The sequence below is a fragment of the Bubalus bubalis genome, chromosome 18, assembly GCF_019923935.1.
Source record: "Bubalus bubalis isolate 160015118507 breed Murrah chromosome 18, NDDB_SH_1, whole genome shotgun sequence".
Lineage (NCBI taxonomy): Eukaryota > Metazoa > Chordata > Mammalia > Artiodactyla > Bovidae > Bubalus > Bubalus bubalis.
The window spans coordinates 45,711,393-45,728,905 of record NC_059174.1 but is presented as its reverse complement, the minus strand read 5'-3'; the positions used below and the strand labels follow the sequence as shown (position 1 = coordinate 45,728,905).

The 17,513-nt window shown below is 46.6% G+C and overlaps 1 protein-coding gene and 1 pseudogene across 1 annotated transcript; one reads left to right on the top strand and one right to left on the bottom strand.

Moving 5' to 3' along the window:
- Window positions 1-689: 689 nt before the first annotated feature.
- LOC102401562 (free fatty acid receptor 2-like) lies at window positions 690-1,981 on the bottom strand. Its single transcript, XM_006068839.3, has one exon. The coding sequence runs from the start codon at window positions 1,933-1,935 to the stop codon at window positions 970-972; it is 966 nt and encodes a 321-aa protein (XP_006068901.1). The 5' UTR covers window positions 1,936-1,981; the 3' UTR covers window positions 690-969.
- A 4,058-nt stretch (window positions 1,982-6,039) lies between these two features.
- LOC112580115 lies at window positions 6,040-16,398 on the top strand (annotated as a pseudogene).
- Window positions 16,399-17,513: the final 1,115 nt, after the last annotated feature.

The following is a 17,513-nucleotide window of genomic DNA, read 5'->3' as shown; positions in this document are numbered from 1 at the left end:
TGTTCAGACCCAACATGTGGAAATCCCCACTTCTGATTCAGGGCAAAACGTAGGGCTAAAGAATTCTGTAGTAGATACAGCATACCTTGGCAATATGGAGGTTTTGTTTCTAGACCACTGCAATAAAGCGAATGTTGCAATCAAGTGAGTCATGAATATTTTGGTTTCCAGTGCTATGGGGTCACACAGAGTTGGACGCGACTGAAGCTACTTAGCAGCAGCAGCAGCAGCATGGTGGCTCGGTGGTAAAGAATCCATCTGCCAATGCAGGAGACGCAAGAGATGTGGGCTCAATTCCTAGGTCTGGAAGATCTCCTGGAGTAGGAAAACGGCAACCCACTCCAGTATTTCTTGCCTGAAAAATTCCAAGGACAGAGGAGCCTGGCAGACTACAGTTCACAGGGTCACAAGGAGTTGGACACAACTGAGCATACACACACATGCACACAAAAGCTTATACCGTACTTTAGACTGTAAACTGTACAATAACATTACATCCAAAAAAACCCAACAACCCAGTTTTTAAATTTAGAAATACTTTGTTGCTTTTTGCAAAGTATTGCTCTCAGAAATACTTTATTGGCCATATACGGTTGCCACAAACCTTCAAATGGTGGAAACCACAGTATTTTGGAAGTATAATGTAAGGAGGTATGCCTATTACTGAACTCTGCCATCTTACAGACACTGGGTAGGGAAGGCAAGGAATTTCACGGCTCTGATATCCCAGGATAAAAGGGCTTATAGTTTACCACAAGCAGTACTAGCCACGAATGAGGAAATGTCATAAACCACAGGGAACAAAATGAAAACCCTCACCCAGTGGATGAGATGGATTTAAGAGACCCACTGCTCTTCTTTGCCCCTTAAGCTCGGCACTGGAGAACTTGCCCTGGTTCTGTTTCATTGTTCCCCTTTTTGAGCCCCCTACTCCCCAAAACACAGTAACCCAGGCTGGCAAATCCAGTCTCATATGGCCGCACCTAAGCTCCCATTTCCTCTCTCTGCAGTTGGCTGTCCGGCTTGCCTCCTCCAGTACCCTGCCAGGGAGGCGCCCCCGCTCTGCAGCCTTTTATCAAAGGCTCTGTGCACAGCTGAGGAGGAGAAATACAAAATCAAAGGGTCGATGCAGGCATTGAGAGCTGTGAGCATCACGGCGCAGACCCGCCACCTTTCGCTGGTCTTATGGAAGAACACCACCACGTGAGATACATTGTAGGGCCGGAAACAGACCAGGAAATTGAACAGCGTCGCAACAACCAGCGCCACAGTTCTCCAGTGCTTCCGGGTCACCACTTGCGACTGGGAGAGAAGGATTCGCACCAAACGCCAGTAACAGAAGATGGTGACCCCCATGGGGATGAAAAAGAAGGGGAGGCAGAGTTCCAGCCGCACCAGAAGCACCACGCGCAGCTGCTCTTGGGTGAAGTTGTCATAGCAGACAGGGCGGCTGTTGGCCTCCCGCGACGAGTTGGTTGGTAAGTACTGGACAATGATCACAACTCTACAGTGTCCGAAGGACAAGATCCAGATGGCCACGGCAGCGATCACTCCGTACACGGGCCGGCGGTTCAGCTTGTACTGCACGGGGAAAGCCACGCTGCAGTAGCGCTCCACGCTGATGCCCACCAGCAGCCACGTGCTGCAGTAGATGCCACAGTAGAAGCCGAAACCTGTGAGGGCACAGAGCGTGTTCTCCAGGGGCCAGGCGAAATTATGCACAGCCTCAACCATCTTGAAGAGCAGCAGCAGCAGCAGCAGCAGGAGGAGGTCGGCCAGCGTCAGGCTGAGCAGGAGGATGTGGATGGGTGTGGGGTGGGGCTGGCACACGCACCCCACGAAGGCCCACAGCGCCAGGAGGTTGGCAGGGAGGCCGAAGAGGAAAGATAGAAAGTAGACAAGGAGAAGTCCCAGGTTTTGGGGACTTGGGGCCATCCTTCCTGAAGAGACAAAAGATGCTGTCTGAATTCTCTCTGACTGAGTTTCCTAGCCCCAAACCAAGGTGAATCAGACTCTGTGTCTCCCCTCTGTGTTTCACTAAGGAATTATTGCCTACCCTGCAGACCGAGCACTATTCTTCTTCCTGTGTGTTAGGGAGAAAGAACTTGTCCTTCTTCACAACAAAATTGTGCTTTTTTGCTTCACAACAAAATTACTTCTTTAGAATCTACACAACAGAATTACCCAAGAAAATTACTTCTTTAGAATCTTCCTCTTCTCCATTTCTGCCCTGCAAATTGAGAGAGAGAGAAAGAGTCTTAAGAATTTTGATGTCTCAGAAGCTCCCACAGGAAAAGTTCTGAGGTCTCCAAGTCCCCAGTAGAAAGGGGGACTTCCCTGGTGGTCCATTGGTTAAGAATCTGCCTGCCAATGCAAGGGACACGAGTTCGATCCCTGGTCTGGGAAGATTCACCTGCCTCTGGATAATTAAGCCCATGTGCCCCAACTACTGAGCCTGCACACTCTAGAGCCTGTGCTCCACAACAAGAGAAATCACCACAGTGAAGAGTCGGTCGCCCCCACTCGTTGCAACTAGAGAAAGCCCCCGCACAGTGACAAAAACCCAGAGCAGCCAAAAACAAACAAATTTTTTTTTTTTTAAAGAAAGGATACATGTGAGGGCTGTGTGGTCCTCTGTCTTAAGTACCTAGAACTGTGCCCGACACATAGCAGGTACTGAATCAACTTCTGTCCGTCAATGAATGGCTGTGTGAACTGTAGTTCCTCACGAAGACTGGGTAACCCCAAGACTATCTCTGAACATTTCCAAATTCTACTTGACCTGCCTGTGGCTTTTTCCTCTCCTAATCTTTGACCTGTTTTCTTTTTCTTTTCTCTCCCCAAGTCGCAGGGCTTGAACACAAAATTCTCAGCTTCAGCTCTGAAAATGGGACTTTGGTTGAGCTTGAGGGGAAAACACCTCAAGCCCAAGGTGAGCCTCAGATGCCCCGCTTCTCAGTTCTATGCGGAGCCATTCAAAGACAACCTGTAGGTTCCGGGTAGGGTAACAGAGGGGCCTGACTGGGACCAGGATTCCAGTCCAGGCCATGCCGTGGATCAGTCATGTGACTCTGGGAATCATTCTAAGTCCTCCCAGCATCGGCTTGTTTCCTTCTGCTTCACATATAACCAGTGATTTCACCAGAACCACCACAGTTCCCATGCCAGCCAGTTCACCCTTTCTCCCCCTTGAAGAAAGCATGTACGTGAGATGTATGTCAATCAAGAATAACCTTTAAACTCCTTGTACACACTATTATGTGCTTCATAGGTGGCTCAGTGGTAAAGAATCTGCCTGCCAATGCAGGTTGGATCTCTGAGCCTGGAAGATGCCCTGGAGAAGGAAATGGCAACCCACTCCAGTATTCTTGCCTGGAGAATTCCATGGACAAAGGAGCCTGGTGGGCTACAGTCCCATGGGGTAGGAAAAGAGTCAGACATGACTTAGCAACTAAACGACAACAACAACACACTGCTGTATCTGAGACGGATAGCCAACGAAGTCCTACTGCATAGCACAGGGAACTCTGCTCAATGTTAGGCAGAAACCTGGATTGGAGGGGAGTTTAGGGGAGAATGGATACACGTATATGTATGGCTGAGTCCCTTTGCCGTTCACCTGAAACTATCACAACATTGTTAATTGGCTATACTCCAATATAAAATAAAAAGTTAAAAAAAGAGTAACATTTAATCTCCTTTCATTCATCATTTACAAGTGTATGTTTAAAATTAAACTTGAGTCCCTAACCTGTTACTGGTAACATATTACTGGTGGCCCACCCGTGTATCTCACTTCTAAATTGGAAAAATCTCAGAAGTAGAGGGCCCTGTGAAAAGGGAGATGACCCAACTCATTGAGCTCACCTTTTCTATTCCTCCTCTGCTTACCTGTGCCCTGGCCCTCACCAGCACCCTCTCTCCCTAGACTTATCCTGGCCCCCTTTCATTTCCATGACCTTCTTCCCTCCCCTCCTTCTAGAGTAAACCCCATACTCTGCTCACTCTTCCTAAATTTATCTACCTAAATTCCTTCCATTCCCTTTCCACCTTTGTTTGTGCTCAGCTCTTCCCTGAGCACAAAGTCAGGAGCCTTGCCTTTTCCTGGAAGCTGATGGATGGCTTTGCAAATATGTCAGGTCTCAGAAGCAAGTGGAACGTTGTCTAACTGGGCCACCTTTCCACCTCCCCAAAAAAACAACAGTTTTTTTATACCTAGAGGAGTCACGTGGTCAAAAAGAGGAAAGTCAATAGTTGAGCTCTTGCCAAGGCAACTCGACCTGGATCCCCCACCAAATTCTGCCCCACCAAACATATTTCTTCCAGAATCCAGATCGTAATCGCTTTTTTTGAGCTTTCTCCTCCTGCATTCCAAGTAATCTCTTCTCTCTCCTTCTGTGGGCCATTATTCCAAACAATTTTGCACATGCATCCACTTCCTGCTCCCTCTGCTCTTTCCTCACCTGTCTCCCCCCACCCCATCTTTTCTCTCAAGGCCCCTGACCTGATCAATTTCTTTCTAGGCAGCTCTGGCAGAATCTGGTTAGCATCTTGAGCATTGCCTGACTTCCTCTGGCCCATTAGGTCCCTTCTTAACAGATATTTTCTTCTTTGGACCCAGACTATTCATGTAATATGGATTCAGTCCATGTTGCTGCCAGGCAGCCTATTTCTGGCTCTTCTCCTCTCCCTTCTTCTCCCCTCCGGAGTCATTCCCCTCCTGCCATGATCTCTGCACTGCTTGACCACCCTTTCTTCTCATTGTTCTCTCATCAAACTGTGTAGGGCCCACATTGCTCCCTGCTAGCATCTCAAGGCAGACATACAAGATGCTTGTCTCTCCTCAGGAAACGTGCTTGTCTGTCCACTGGCTGCCCGACACTCCCAACAGAGGCTCTGGTTCTCTCCCCATGACCCAGGAAACATGACCCTCAGCCGTTTCTCCTCCAGAAAGGATCTCTTCTCACTTAGTGCATCACTCCCCACCTTGGTACCCACATGGTCTCTCTACATTTCTGCCATTTGTAACCCACATGGTGTGTATCCTAGAATGGGCACCTATAAAGTGCTTTTGATGCTTGATACACGGGAGACGAAGGCAAGATAATTATCTTTCATTCTCTACCAAGGTATTTTATGCTGTTTTACTGTCTGCATGTGATTGAGCAACAGAAACTTACTGGAAAGGTGAAGATTGCTGGATAAGGATAAGACTGCTTTCATTAGCTTAAAATGCTAAGAGAGGGACCCCTTTTCTCCATCCTCATCCCCCAGCCATGCAGACCTGCAGAACCCTCTCTTCTAGCAGGTGCCAGGACCCTGGGCCATTTCCGAAGCCTCAGGAATCTCTTAGGAAACCCCCCTTTTGCCTTGGAAAATGGCAGTATCTCCCGAAGTGAGTCTAGGTAAGGTTGGATCTTCTGGAAATGACTATTTTGAAGTCTGTCCTCAGGAAAAAAAAAAAAAAAAAAACTAGCACAGTCCCTTGATTATGATAATTGTTGTTGTTTAGTGGCTAAGTCATGTTCAAACATTTTGTGGCCCCATGGACTGTAGGCCCCCAGGCTCCTCTGTCCATGGGATTTCCCAGGCAGGGATACTGGAGTGAGTGGCCATTTCCCCCTCCACAGGATCTTCCTGACCCAGGGATTGAACCCGCATCTCCTGCATTGGCAGGCAGATTCTTTATCGCTGAGCCACCAGGGAAGCCCAGGCACTTGATTACTTGTGGCTGGGAGTAAAAGGATTGGAGCTGGATGTGCCTGTGAGAGCTTATTAGCTGATGATACTAGAGGAGTGAGTCAGAACTCGTGCTTTTTACCTTCTTTTTAAAGTCTCCATTCTGTTCTCCAAGTCACCAGTATTGGGAAATCCTTGGTGTCCCTAAGACCCCAGCCTTGTGGGCATTCAGACTAAGTTGTTAACTAAATCACAGAGCTTCAGTGACCCCACCCAGTGGCATCATGGGAGTGGGCAGTGCAGCATCTCCAGTCCAACTCAACTAAGTTTACCTGGGAGTGAGTCACACTGCTCCCCACCATGCCACACCTGTCACCCCGCTTCCCAGCCATCAAAGGCCCTGTGCAAGGTGTGGTTCTGGATGCTGGGGACACGAGTGAGCAAGACATAGGGTAAACAGGTAAACACACAAAGCAGGTGATTTCAAGTGAAGGAAGGAAGCAAATCTAAAGAGAGTCTGGCATAGGGCTTTCTTTAGGTGAGGCTGTCAGGACAGGCCTGCGCTGAAGAGGCGTATTTGAACTGCTGAGCCAGACACATGAAGGGCATTCCAGGTAGTTGTTCAGTCGCTCATTCAGTTGTATCTGACTCTGCGACCCCATGGACAGCACCATGCCAGGCTTCCCTGTTCTTCACTATCTCCCGGAGTTTGCTCAAACTCGTGACCATTGAGTCGATGATGCCATCCAGCCATCTCATCCTCTGTTGCCCCTCCTCCTCCTGCCTTCAATCTTTCCCAGCATGGTTTCAGGTAGAGCGGATGGCAAAATCCAAAGCTCTGCACCAGGAACAAGACTGCAGTATCAGGGGAATTGAAAGAAGGCCAGTGTGGGTGGGCCTGCAAGATATGCTGGGCTGCACAGCCTCTGGGCCCCACAAGAGCACACGGGGTGAGCCTGGGTGTGTTGGCTTATCTGGAGTTGTTTGACCTTGGATGACAGTGTCTCATTTGTTGATCTAATCTTCCTCTCTGAGGATTAGCTATGTCCCCGGTAAACCTCTGTGGCCAGTCAGAATCTGATAGCTTCCTTCTGGTTCAGAGTCTTCCTGACCTCTTGACAACACAGAGCCACCACTGTCCTCTTCAGCTTCCAGCGACAACAGGTGAGGTGATGAGCAGAGGTAGGGTTGCAAAAAAATGGAGTGACTCGGAAATGGATTTTTTTTTTGATGATGCAATTCTTTTATTTTTTGTTTCAAATTAATTTTTATTGGAGTCTAGTTGCTTTACAATGTTGTGTTCATTTCTGCTGTACTTTTTATTTTAGTTTTTGGATCTAGTTCCCTGACTAGGGATCAGCTCGTGCCCCTTGCACTGGGAACGCAGAGCCTTAACCTCTGGCCTGCAAAGGAAGTCCCGTCTGCTGTGCTTTTTAAAATGATAGAGATGGAGGTGTGCAGCCCAGCACGTACCAACAATGGAAATAAACAGAAAGGAGGAATGTGGGCCTGACCCGGGAGCTGGGCTAGAGTTAGCCACTACCGTCATTCAAGCTGGGCCCCTGACAGTTCCATGAAACCCCTTTGAAACCACACAGTCTAAGATCAGGAAACCTTATCTGTTAGGAAGTTGAAGTTCACCAGATGCCTCCCCCACCCTCACGTCCAGCACCTCAGGAATGGACTCCAGGGACATGGACCTTGCCACCCCATCCTTCTGGTTGGACAGACCAAAATCCTGAGAGATCCCTTTGACTCTTTGAAAGTATCTCTCAGGATCTGACTACTCCATCAGCAAATCCTCTCCACTCTATCTTCAGAATATATCCCCAATCCAGTCCCTTCTCACCACATCTCCGGTGCCACCTGGTCAGGCTGGCATCGCCATCTCTCACCTATGTTCCTTTGTTTTCTCCTGTCTGGCCCCTTTGCATCTGCTGTCCCCTTCAGTCTGTCCTCCACACAACAGCCAGAATGATCATTTAAAACATGAGTAAGTCTGTCTCTCCTCTGCTCAAAATTCCATGATCTCCCTATCTTACTCATCAAAGCCCTAATCCTTACAATGGCCTCCAAGTTCAACTGTTTTGGCTTCCTGCCTGTCATACTCTGACCTCATCTGCTATGCCTCTCTCTCCGCTTGTTACTTGGGACACATCTCCACGGGTGCAACTGGATGACATCTCTCAAACTTAAAAACTTGATATCATCTAACCCAGCAAGTTGATATTCATGAGTTTATTGTGTGGATATACTTTCTCATGTGCACAAAGAAGTATATTCATCACAGTGTTTTTTGTTTATTGGTTCTCTGATAATAAAAGACTAGGGACAACCTCTGTCCATCAACAAAGGGTCTGGTTAAATAAAAACCATGGGCATCCAATCAGTTGAAATACTGAGCATCTGTTACAAATAATGAGGCAGGTCTACATACACCATGGTAGACCAGACTTTGAGGCTTATTGTTAGATGAGAAAAAGCAAGTTGTGAGACTAGTGAGTTGTAAGAGAGAACAGACCTACACCCACATATTCACCCAATGAGTTCTTTCTGAGAGCCCTTAGGTAACAGCACTAGCTGTTGCTGGGGAATCAGCGGTAAACCGACCTTACCTCCCGGAGCAGATGTTCCATTGTGATAAGACAAGAAATAGATTGATAAACAGATACATAACCTCAAGTTGGGGGCCAGGCTGGTGCTAAGAAGGAAGATGGAGGTTGGAAAAACAGAGTAAAGGGGCAGAGAGCTAGGGCAGTCCAAAAAGGGCTCTCAGAGGATGTGATATTTGAGCAGAGCCCTGCAAGAAAAAAGGGCTTCCCTGGTGGCTTAGATGGTAAAGACTCTGCCTGCAATGCAGCAGACCTAGGTTCAATCCCTGGGTCGAGAAGATTCCCTGGAGAAGGGCATGGCAATCCACTCCAGTATTCTTGCCTGGGAAATTCCATGTACAGAGGAGCCTGGCGGGCTACTAGTCCACAGGGTTGCAAAGAGTCGGACACGACTGAGCGACTAACACCATACACTGCAAGAAAGAAGAGCATGAGGGTGAGACTGTCGGGGGTTGGTCCAGGCAGAGCATGGCCAGCCCTGAGATGAGCCACAGCGTGTCAGAGGAGGTCAGGGAGGCCAGAGCTGCTGCAAGAGGGCTGAGGGAGAGTTGTGGGAATAAGGTCAGGGCAGTAGGCAGGGCCCAGAGTGTGTGGGGCCCTGTGTCTGAGGTCTGATGGGCAGAGGTGTGAGGTAACTTGGTCCACATTTCCAAAGGATCCCTCTGGAAGCTGCTGGGTGAGGGGTAGATTGCAGGAAGGGATGCCTATGGAACTGTTCACAGTGGTGTGTCTCTGGGAAGGAGAACTGGGTATTGGAGGGGTATTGGGGTAGAAGGGAAAGTTACCAATCTCCATGTATCTTTTGTACTGTTAAAAAAAATTTCTTTTTTCTGAGTGTGTGTGTGTAAGTTTACTCAAAAAATAAAAGCAAAAGAAAACATTCGTAGCTAACATTTGTTGGGCGTGTATTATGAGCTATACTGCTTGTCACAGTGAACCCTTAGGCTTAATGGAGCTGAGACAGTCCATGTAAATGGTCCTTTGTGTGGTCCACACCACCCAGCCACAGCCTTTTCTTCAGTTGTGCTGTTTCAGGTCAGAGAGGGGATAAACCCAAAGTAGACATAAAAAACAAAAAGGGCAGAGTAATAGCCTCGCCAACATTGGATCTCTGAACCACATCCCCAGCCAGACTCAGCTTTATCCAGTTTCTGTGTTGCTTTTTTTTTTTTTTTTTTTTTTGCCAGTTGAATGGATTTCCAGCAGTGTCTCCTTGCTGTTTTAATGCAACTCCATTTTTCTGATTAAGAATAAGTTGAGCACCTCTCAAGAGAACACAGGCTTTTTCAGCCCATAATCATTGTGCCACTCAGTGTCTAAGTGATGGCTCTTAATTGAAGCAACAGAGGTCAACTCTGGCTAATTTAGGGATTATCTGATAAGATGTTGGATAGCTTAGAGACTTGGCAGCAAGGCTGGAGAACCAGGCTTACAGAATAAAGGAAGCTATGTAGCCAGGACCACTGTAAAATCATGCCTCAGATCCAACCCAGTGAGGATTCAGTAGCCTTTCCCTCAACACACACACACACACACACACACACACACACACACACACACACGCACACACACACACACACACTACATTGAACCTTGGGCCCCAGAGCCACATTCCTTCTCACCATGACTTCCCTCCTCTGTACCACACTGCAGCCTCACATTCAGAATTGGGGCAGGTGCACTTGAGGGGCCAAACCTAATAGGGCTGCTCAGAAAATAGGCTGATGTAGGCCCTGATGTAGGCTCACACCAGGACCTACAGCTATCAGCTTCTCCAGTGGGAGCAGGGCTCTGCTTCTCACCAAAATTCAAAGTTCACATGTGGGCAGTTTCTTCAACACAGAAAGGATTTCAAATGCTAGGCAACCAAAGGGTGACCAGAGGCCCACAGTGGGGCCTCTCAAAGGTCAGGACAGTCCAGATCATTTCCATATTTTGAGGTTCCCAGTATATGAAAAAACAAGTGATGAAATGCCCAAATGACATTTAATAGTGGGATGGCATTCCTAACAAGAAAGAAATAGAACCAGACCATAAAGAACGTTGAGTGCCGAAGAATTGATGCTTTCAAACTGTGGTGTTGGAGAAGACTCTTGGGAGTCCCTTGGACAGCAAGATCAAACCAGTCAATCCTAAAGGAAATCAACCCTGAATATTCATTGGAAGGACTGAAGCTGAAGCTCCAGTACTTTGGCCACCTGCTGCAAAGAACCAACTCATTGGAAAAGACCTGATGCTGGGAAAGATGGAGGGCAGGAGAAGGGGACGACAGAGGACGAGATGGTTGGATGGCATCCCCAACTCAATGGACATGAGTTTGAGCAAACCCAGGAGATAGTGAAGGACAGGGAAGGCTGGTATACTGCAGTCCATGGGGTCAAAAATAGTCAGACATAACTGAGTGACTGAATAGCAACAATGACTCATAAAATAGTTTTAGAATTTGTTTTTTTTGATGGACTTCTTTACAGATATAGAGCTGGAAATGGGCCACAGTTTCAAAGTCAAGTCGTGTCAAGATAGTCCTGCAACTTTACATTTATCTTTATTAAGTGTTCACATCAGAAGAGTGATGCTGAGCCCTGGGCCAGATGCCTTCCAGGCTGGTGCTTCCACGGGCCCTGGTGTGGGTAGATGGTCCAGGGTCTGCTCCCGGGCAGCAGCCCCTCCCTGCACATGCAGTCTGGTCCAGCTGGCCTCAGCCAAGAGCTGCCCTGGATGTGTAGATGCCGCATACCACAGAGGATATTACTGCACCCCGAGGCCATCTGAAATGAACGCACACATGCTCAGTTGCTTCAGTTGTGTCCAACTCTTTGCAATCCCATGGACTGTAGTTCGCCAGGCTCCTCTGTCCATGGGATTCTCCAGGTAAGAATACTTGAGGGGTCACCATTCCTTTCTCCAGGGGATCTTCCCCACCCAGGAATTGAACTCGTGTCTCCCGGGACTCCTGCATTGCAAGCTGATTCTTTACCACCAAGCCACCTGGGAAGCCCCTAAAACAAATATAACCATGTTATTCAGTGGACTGGACTGGGCAGGTTCAAGTAAACCTTAACTTTATTTTCCCCTATATCTCTTCTTCCTACAGCTTGCATGGCTCCTTGGGTGCCAGGGCTTCTTCAGACACTCAAACAATAAAAAGTCCAGTCCAGTTAAATAATCACATAGCTCCAGGCCAGTATAACATCAAAATTCTTAATTCTATTCTAAATAGAGCTTCTCCCTGAAGCTCTGCAGTGCCTCTGGCTTACAGCCTGGAGAAGAGGGTGGGACACTGTCCGGTTTCTCTTTCTTTGCTCCACTTTGTCTCCTCTCTTCTCCTGCATGTTAATTTCATTTTGGATCCATTGAGGGTCCCACCCTGTGGACAGAGAGGAGGTGGAATGGGCAGTGGATGTCAGGCTGGCCTGGTGCATTTATGGCCTGGAACCAGTGCCCTCTGAATGGGACAGACATCTAGTGCCAACTCATTCTCCAATGGGGACCTTTCGCTGATCCTTGGACCTCCCTGGTCGGCACCTTTCCCTTGCATGTGGAATACCTCCTCCCCTTGGCATCCCCTCTGTAGGTCTGCATGGCTCCTCTAGGCTGCCCCATTGGATGGCATCATTTATAAAATGCCTTTAGGCTGGCTTCTCAGCAAAGTGCCCTTTTTTGGTCCAAGGGAGCCTCATACCTTTGTCCCATTGTTGGTGGAACAGCAGCTCAATCCAGTGTAGCTTCTCTCCCATTTTTGCCTCCCAGTCCCAGCAAGCTCTTCAGTTTTTATTTCTCCCAGCCAGCATCTGGCACCAGCCCTTGCTTCCCTAAACTTCAGAGGTAGGTTCGGTTCTGCCAGCAGCTGTCTTGACATCCCTCTAGTGTTATCTCATCAGTGAGCAGGAAGCTCCCCTGCTTCTTCCCACTGGGATCAGAACACAGAACACTCACAGCTCCTCCCTGCCTGCCTCTTCCACTTGCCAACTTCTTGTATTTGGCCAGAGTTGAGCTTATGTTCACAAAACCAGTTTCCAGAGTCTGCAGAGTCTGCATCGAAGATCTAACACCATCACGTTGCGGTTGTACTTCATATCTGTTGATTGATTTTGACTGAAACTGAAACAGCAGAGGTCCTCCTTTTTAATGCCCTGTGTCCATTCCACAGACCTGATCCTCTGTGCTGTCGTCTGTCAAGAAAGTGGAATGATGCCAACCCCTCAGAATTATTTTACAAGTTAGATCATCCCTGAGGAAAAGCTTTACCAAACTGTCAAGCCCTCCACCAGCTCTGCTGCTGTGCTTCTTTGGCAGACAACCTCATAGGCTAAGGCAATGGTCTCCATCCTTTTTGGCCACACTATGCAGGAGGAATGACATCCCCCCCCCCCTTCCCCGCCCCACCGCATGTGTATGTAACACCTGCCTTCAGGGAGTACAGTTTTGAGCAATCTCAAGTGCCTCAGTTATACCTTCACCTCTTCCCCCTCACTGAAAAATGTTTGTGAGCCAGAGTCTTGCCACCAAAGTCCAGCTTTGGCTCTGCATTTTTTTTCCCCCTAAGTAACTTTTTTAAAATTCCACTTTCTAGCTGTTGCGATAGGACCCTCCTCCCCACAAAGTATGACACTGTACCTCACAGACTGTTGCCATGCATCTCAAGTCATTTCAGTTCAGTTCAGTCACTCAGTAGTGTCTGACTCTTTGCGACCCCATGAATTGCAGCACACCAGGCCTCCCTGTCCATCACCATCTCCCGGAGTTCACTCAAACTCACATCCATTGAGTTGGTGATGCCATCCAGCCATCTCATCCTCTGTCGTCCCCTCTTCCTCCTGCCCCCAATCCCTCCCAGCATCAGAGTCTTTTCCAATGAGTCAACTCTTCGCATGAGGTGGCCAGAGTACTGGAGTTTCAGCTTTAGCATCATTCCTTCCAAAGAAATCCCAGGGCTGATCTCCTTGAGAATGGACTGGTTGGATCTCCTTGCAGTCCAAGGGACTGACTCTCAAGAGTCTTCTCCAACACCACAGTTCAAAAGCATCAATTCTTTGGCACTCAGCTTTCTTCATAGTCCAACTCTCACATCCATACATGACCACTGGAAAAACCATAGCCTTGACTAGACGGACCTTTGTTGGCAAAGTAATGTCTCTGCTTTTCAATATGCTATCATCTAGGTTGGTCATAACTTTTCTTCCAAGGAGTAAGCATCTTTTAATTTCATGGCTGCAGTCACCATCTGCAGTGATTTTGGAACCCAGAAAAATAAAGTCTGACACTGTTTCCACTGTTTCCCCATCTATTTCCCATGAAGTGGTGGGACCAGATGCCATGATCTTTGTTTTCTGAATGTTGAGCTCTAAGCCAACTTTTTCACTCTCTTCTTTCACTTTCATCAAGAGGCTTTTGAGTTCCTCTTCACTTTCTGCCCTAAGGGTGGTGACATCTGCATATCTGAGGTTATTGATGGGAGCCCTTTAATTTGGGGGAAATCTCATGCCTGCTCTTTGAGGGCACCTGGAGACCAGTCTGGGAAGAGATCAGGAGCACATGCCAGAAATCTGACTGCCTTTTGAACTCATTTCTGATGATTTCCTGTGACTGGTTCCCTGGAGACAAGCAGACAGGGTTCTGTCTGGGTGTGATTCTCCTGATACCCTGTGGATGCATTTTTTTTTTTTTTCTTTTAAAGTCGGTTTTATTGAGTTGTATTTTTCCTAGAACTTTGCCCTTGTAATCTTTAAAAAAAATTTTTTTTATTGGAGTGTAGTTGTTTTACAATGTTGTGTTACTTTCTACTGTACAGCAGAGTGAATCAGCTATACATATCCGTATATTCCTTCTGTTTTGGATTTTCCTTCCCATGTAGGTTGCATTTTCTGTATCACTGGGAGAAATGGCGGTGTCCAAGGGCATTCATAGGCTGGCGCCCCGCATGAGAGGTAATGATGTTCCCAACACACATTTCCTGTGCATTCACCCTGGTGGTCATTATTTGATGACCCTCCCTGCTTGCCACTCCCATTTTCCTTAAAGAAGCTCCTGCCTTCCCTGTTTTAGGTTTGATGGCAGTGTAGCCACCTCACCCTTCCCCAGCGCTAGGGGTGGACCCTTGGAGTCCTGAGTGGGTGGCGTGATTCATCTTCAGTCCCAGCTGACCTCACAGTGGCCCGTGCGAGTGTTCAGACAGCTTGAATCTTTGTGCCCTGTTCTCTGATCTAGCTTGAATCAGATCAAAGTGATGAGTGTTCTTCCATTATTATTTCTGTATTTTTAAAAAATTGCATAATCATGTTGTCTTGGCCAAAAAGTTCATTTGGGTTTTTTCCATTTTTCATTTTTCCATTTGAACTTTTTGGCCCACCCAATACATGAGTATATTCTTATTATAAAAGCATCCAACAATACAGAAGTCAAATGTGAAAGGCAACTTCACTTCTTCCTGACATTTCTCCCTTCCTAGTAAACATCTCTTTTGTTTATACCCATATATGTACATATATAAATATAGAATTTAAGAATGGGTAAATGGAATCATACTATATATAATGTTCTGAAATGTTTCATTTTTTACTATAAAATATGCCTTGGTGATTTTTCCATGTTAGTACACATAGAGCTACTGTATTCTTTTTTAAAAATATTTGTTTACTTATTTGTTTTTATTTTTGACTGTGCTGGGTCTTCCTTGCCTTGGGCTCACAGCCTGCAGAGGAGGGTGGGACACTGGTTTCTCTTTCTTCACTCCACCTTGTCTCATCTCCTTTCCTGCATGTTAAATCTGCTTTGGATAATCCATTGAGGGCTTTTCTCTAGTTGTGGTGAGCGAGGCTTTCTCTTGTTGTGGAGCATGCGTTCTAGGGCACTCAGGCTTCAGTAGTTATGGCACATGTGCTCAATAATTGTGACACATGGGCTTAGTTGCTCTGAAGCATGTGGAATCTTCCCGGACTGGGGATCAAACCCATGTCTCCTGCATTGGCAGACAAAGTCTTTACCACTGAGTCACCAGGGAAACCCTACAGTATTCTTTCCATTAGCTACGTGGTGTATTTTTTAGGACCGTCCTCTAATGAATGCAGTCATTTAGGGCCCATTTTCACTTTTCCATTCCTTTGTCATAACAAACAGTGCTTTGCCGAATAACAATCTATCTGTCTGCCTAGACCTGTGTGAGTATTTTGGTTAGATTGATTTTTTAGAAATGTAATTGATATAATTCCTGGGTCAAAGAGATGTACTTTCAAATTTTTGGTAGATATTTTCATATTACCTTCCCCAAAATGTTTAGTAATGTACATTTCCCCCAACAGTGTATGAGAGTACCTATTTCCATAACCTTCTCTAAAGCTGGATTTTTTGAATCTTTAACATTTTTGCTCATAGCATGGGTAAAACATTTTATCTTGTTTTATATTTTGAGGAGACATTCAACTTAAGTGATCCAAGTCCATTTCCGATAACTATGGGAAAGGATAGGGTATTTAGTAAGTAATGTTGGGGTAGTTGACTGCCTATTTGGAAGAGTTGCAGTTAGAGAGCAAAAGTAACTTCCAGTGTTTTAAAGATCAAATATATTTTTTAAACATACAGAAATGTGGCTGACGGCCTTTGCCATGTGGCTGGCGGTGCTGCCATCTTGGCGTTTCTTGAGTTAGAAGAGTGGAGCCTGGCAGGGAGGCGGGGGAGCGGGTGCTGGCTCCATTACTATGGACAGCTTTTCTTCATCTGTGAACTCCCAGGCCACACCTGCTCTTTCATCTTCAAGGTAGAGGAAGAGGATGGTGCAGAGCATATTCTGGTTTTGACCATGCTCTGCCTCACCAGGTTGGGGGTGGGCAGGGCACAAAGAAGAGTGTAACATTGTAGAAGTCATGGCCCGGAACCATGATCACCAGGAGATCACAGTACCTGTGGCCAGCCTCAAGTTGTCCTGCCAACCTATGCTGTTCGGATGACTTCCAGCTTCAGCTACCTGTAACCTTCCACCTCTTGTCAAGTTCTGGCCCTATGCAGAACCAATGATGTTTCTGAGGAGGAGAGCATAGGAGAGGGGAGTGAGGAGGAGGAAGCTGAGCTGTTCACCATCCTGCCTGCAAAGAAGCAGGGGGACAAGCTCTAGTCCTCCTGGTCAGCTAGCTGCTTGCCGCCTGCACCATGTTCCGCGTTCCTGTACAAGTTCGATAATTTTGTGTGTTCTCTGTTGAAGAGAATGGATAGCCGTGGGGTGGAGTGGGCGATGTCTTAGTCTGGTGCCAGGAGAAAGAGGGTCCCTTTCTCCATCGGGCCCTGGTGTTCTCATCCTGTGCCACACCCGTAGCTTCCCTTTCCTCCAGGAAGGGGAGGAGCTCTGACCTTCTATCCTGACCTTCTCTCTCCACTTGCTTATGAGGTTGGAGGTGAACATCGGATACTCAGAAGTACACATTTTTTACATTTTTGGATAAAGGTTGAAATAAAGTGGTGTGGAGAGTTTTGTGGGTTTTTTTTTTTTTTTTTTGCAAATATTGTAGAGAAGTTGTATAGATATTATATAGTTTTTAAATTTATTTATTTACTGGCTGCACTGGGTCTTCCTGTTGCCTGCGAGCTTTCTCTAGTTGTGGTGAGTGGGGGCTACTCCTTCTTGCAGTGCTTTGGGCTTCTCATTGAAGTGGCTTCTCTTGTTTACACCATAGGCTGTATGCACACAGGCTCAGCAGTTATGGCCCTTGGGACTTTGTTGCCCAGAGGCATGTGGAATATTCTGGGAGCAGTGATCAAACCCATGTTCCCTGCACTGGCAGACGGATTCTTAACCACTGGACCACCAGGGAAACCCTACAATCTTTAAGCTTTGTAAATGAGATGACTTGTTCCTAGTGTGATATAAACAGAGAAGTCATCAAAGAAATGACAAATATGAGCACATAAAACTATAAAGCTGTGGAAAAAATCGTTAACAAGACTATCTACATACATAAAAAGGGTTTATGTACTAGTATTCAAAGAGCTTCTACAAATCAAATAAGAAAAAAGCAAGTGTAGGTAGATAAAAAACAAATTATTGTATACAATATAATATTCTCTACCTCAATTTTCATCCAAAAAATTAAAATAGTACTGATTATGATGTTTAATTTTATGTTCCACTTTTCTGGACCACAGTGCTCCTACATATATTTGATCAAACATTGTTCTAGATGTTTCTGGGAGGATGTTTTGGGGGTGATATTTAGGTTTAAATTTGAGTAAAGC

Excerpts from the sequence above, each read along its gene's own strand:
- LOC102401562 (XM_006068839.3), bottom strand. The coding sequence starts at position 1,935 with ATGGCCCCAAGTCCCCAAAACCTGGGACTTCTCCTTGTCTACTTTCTA.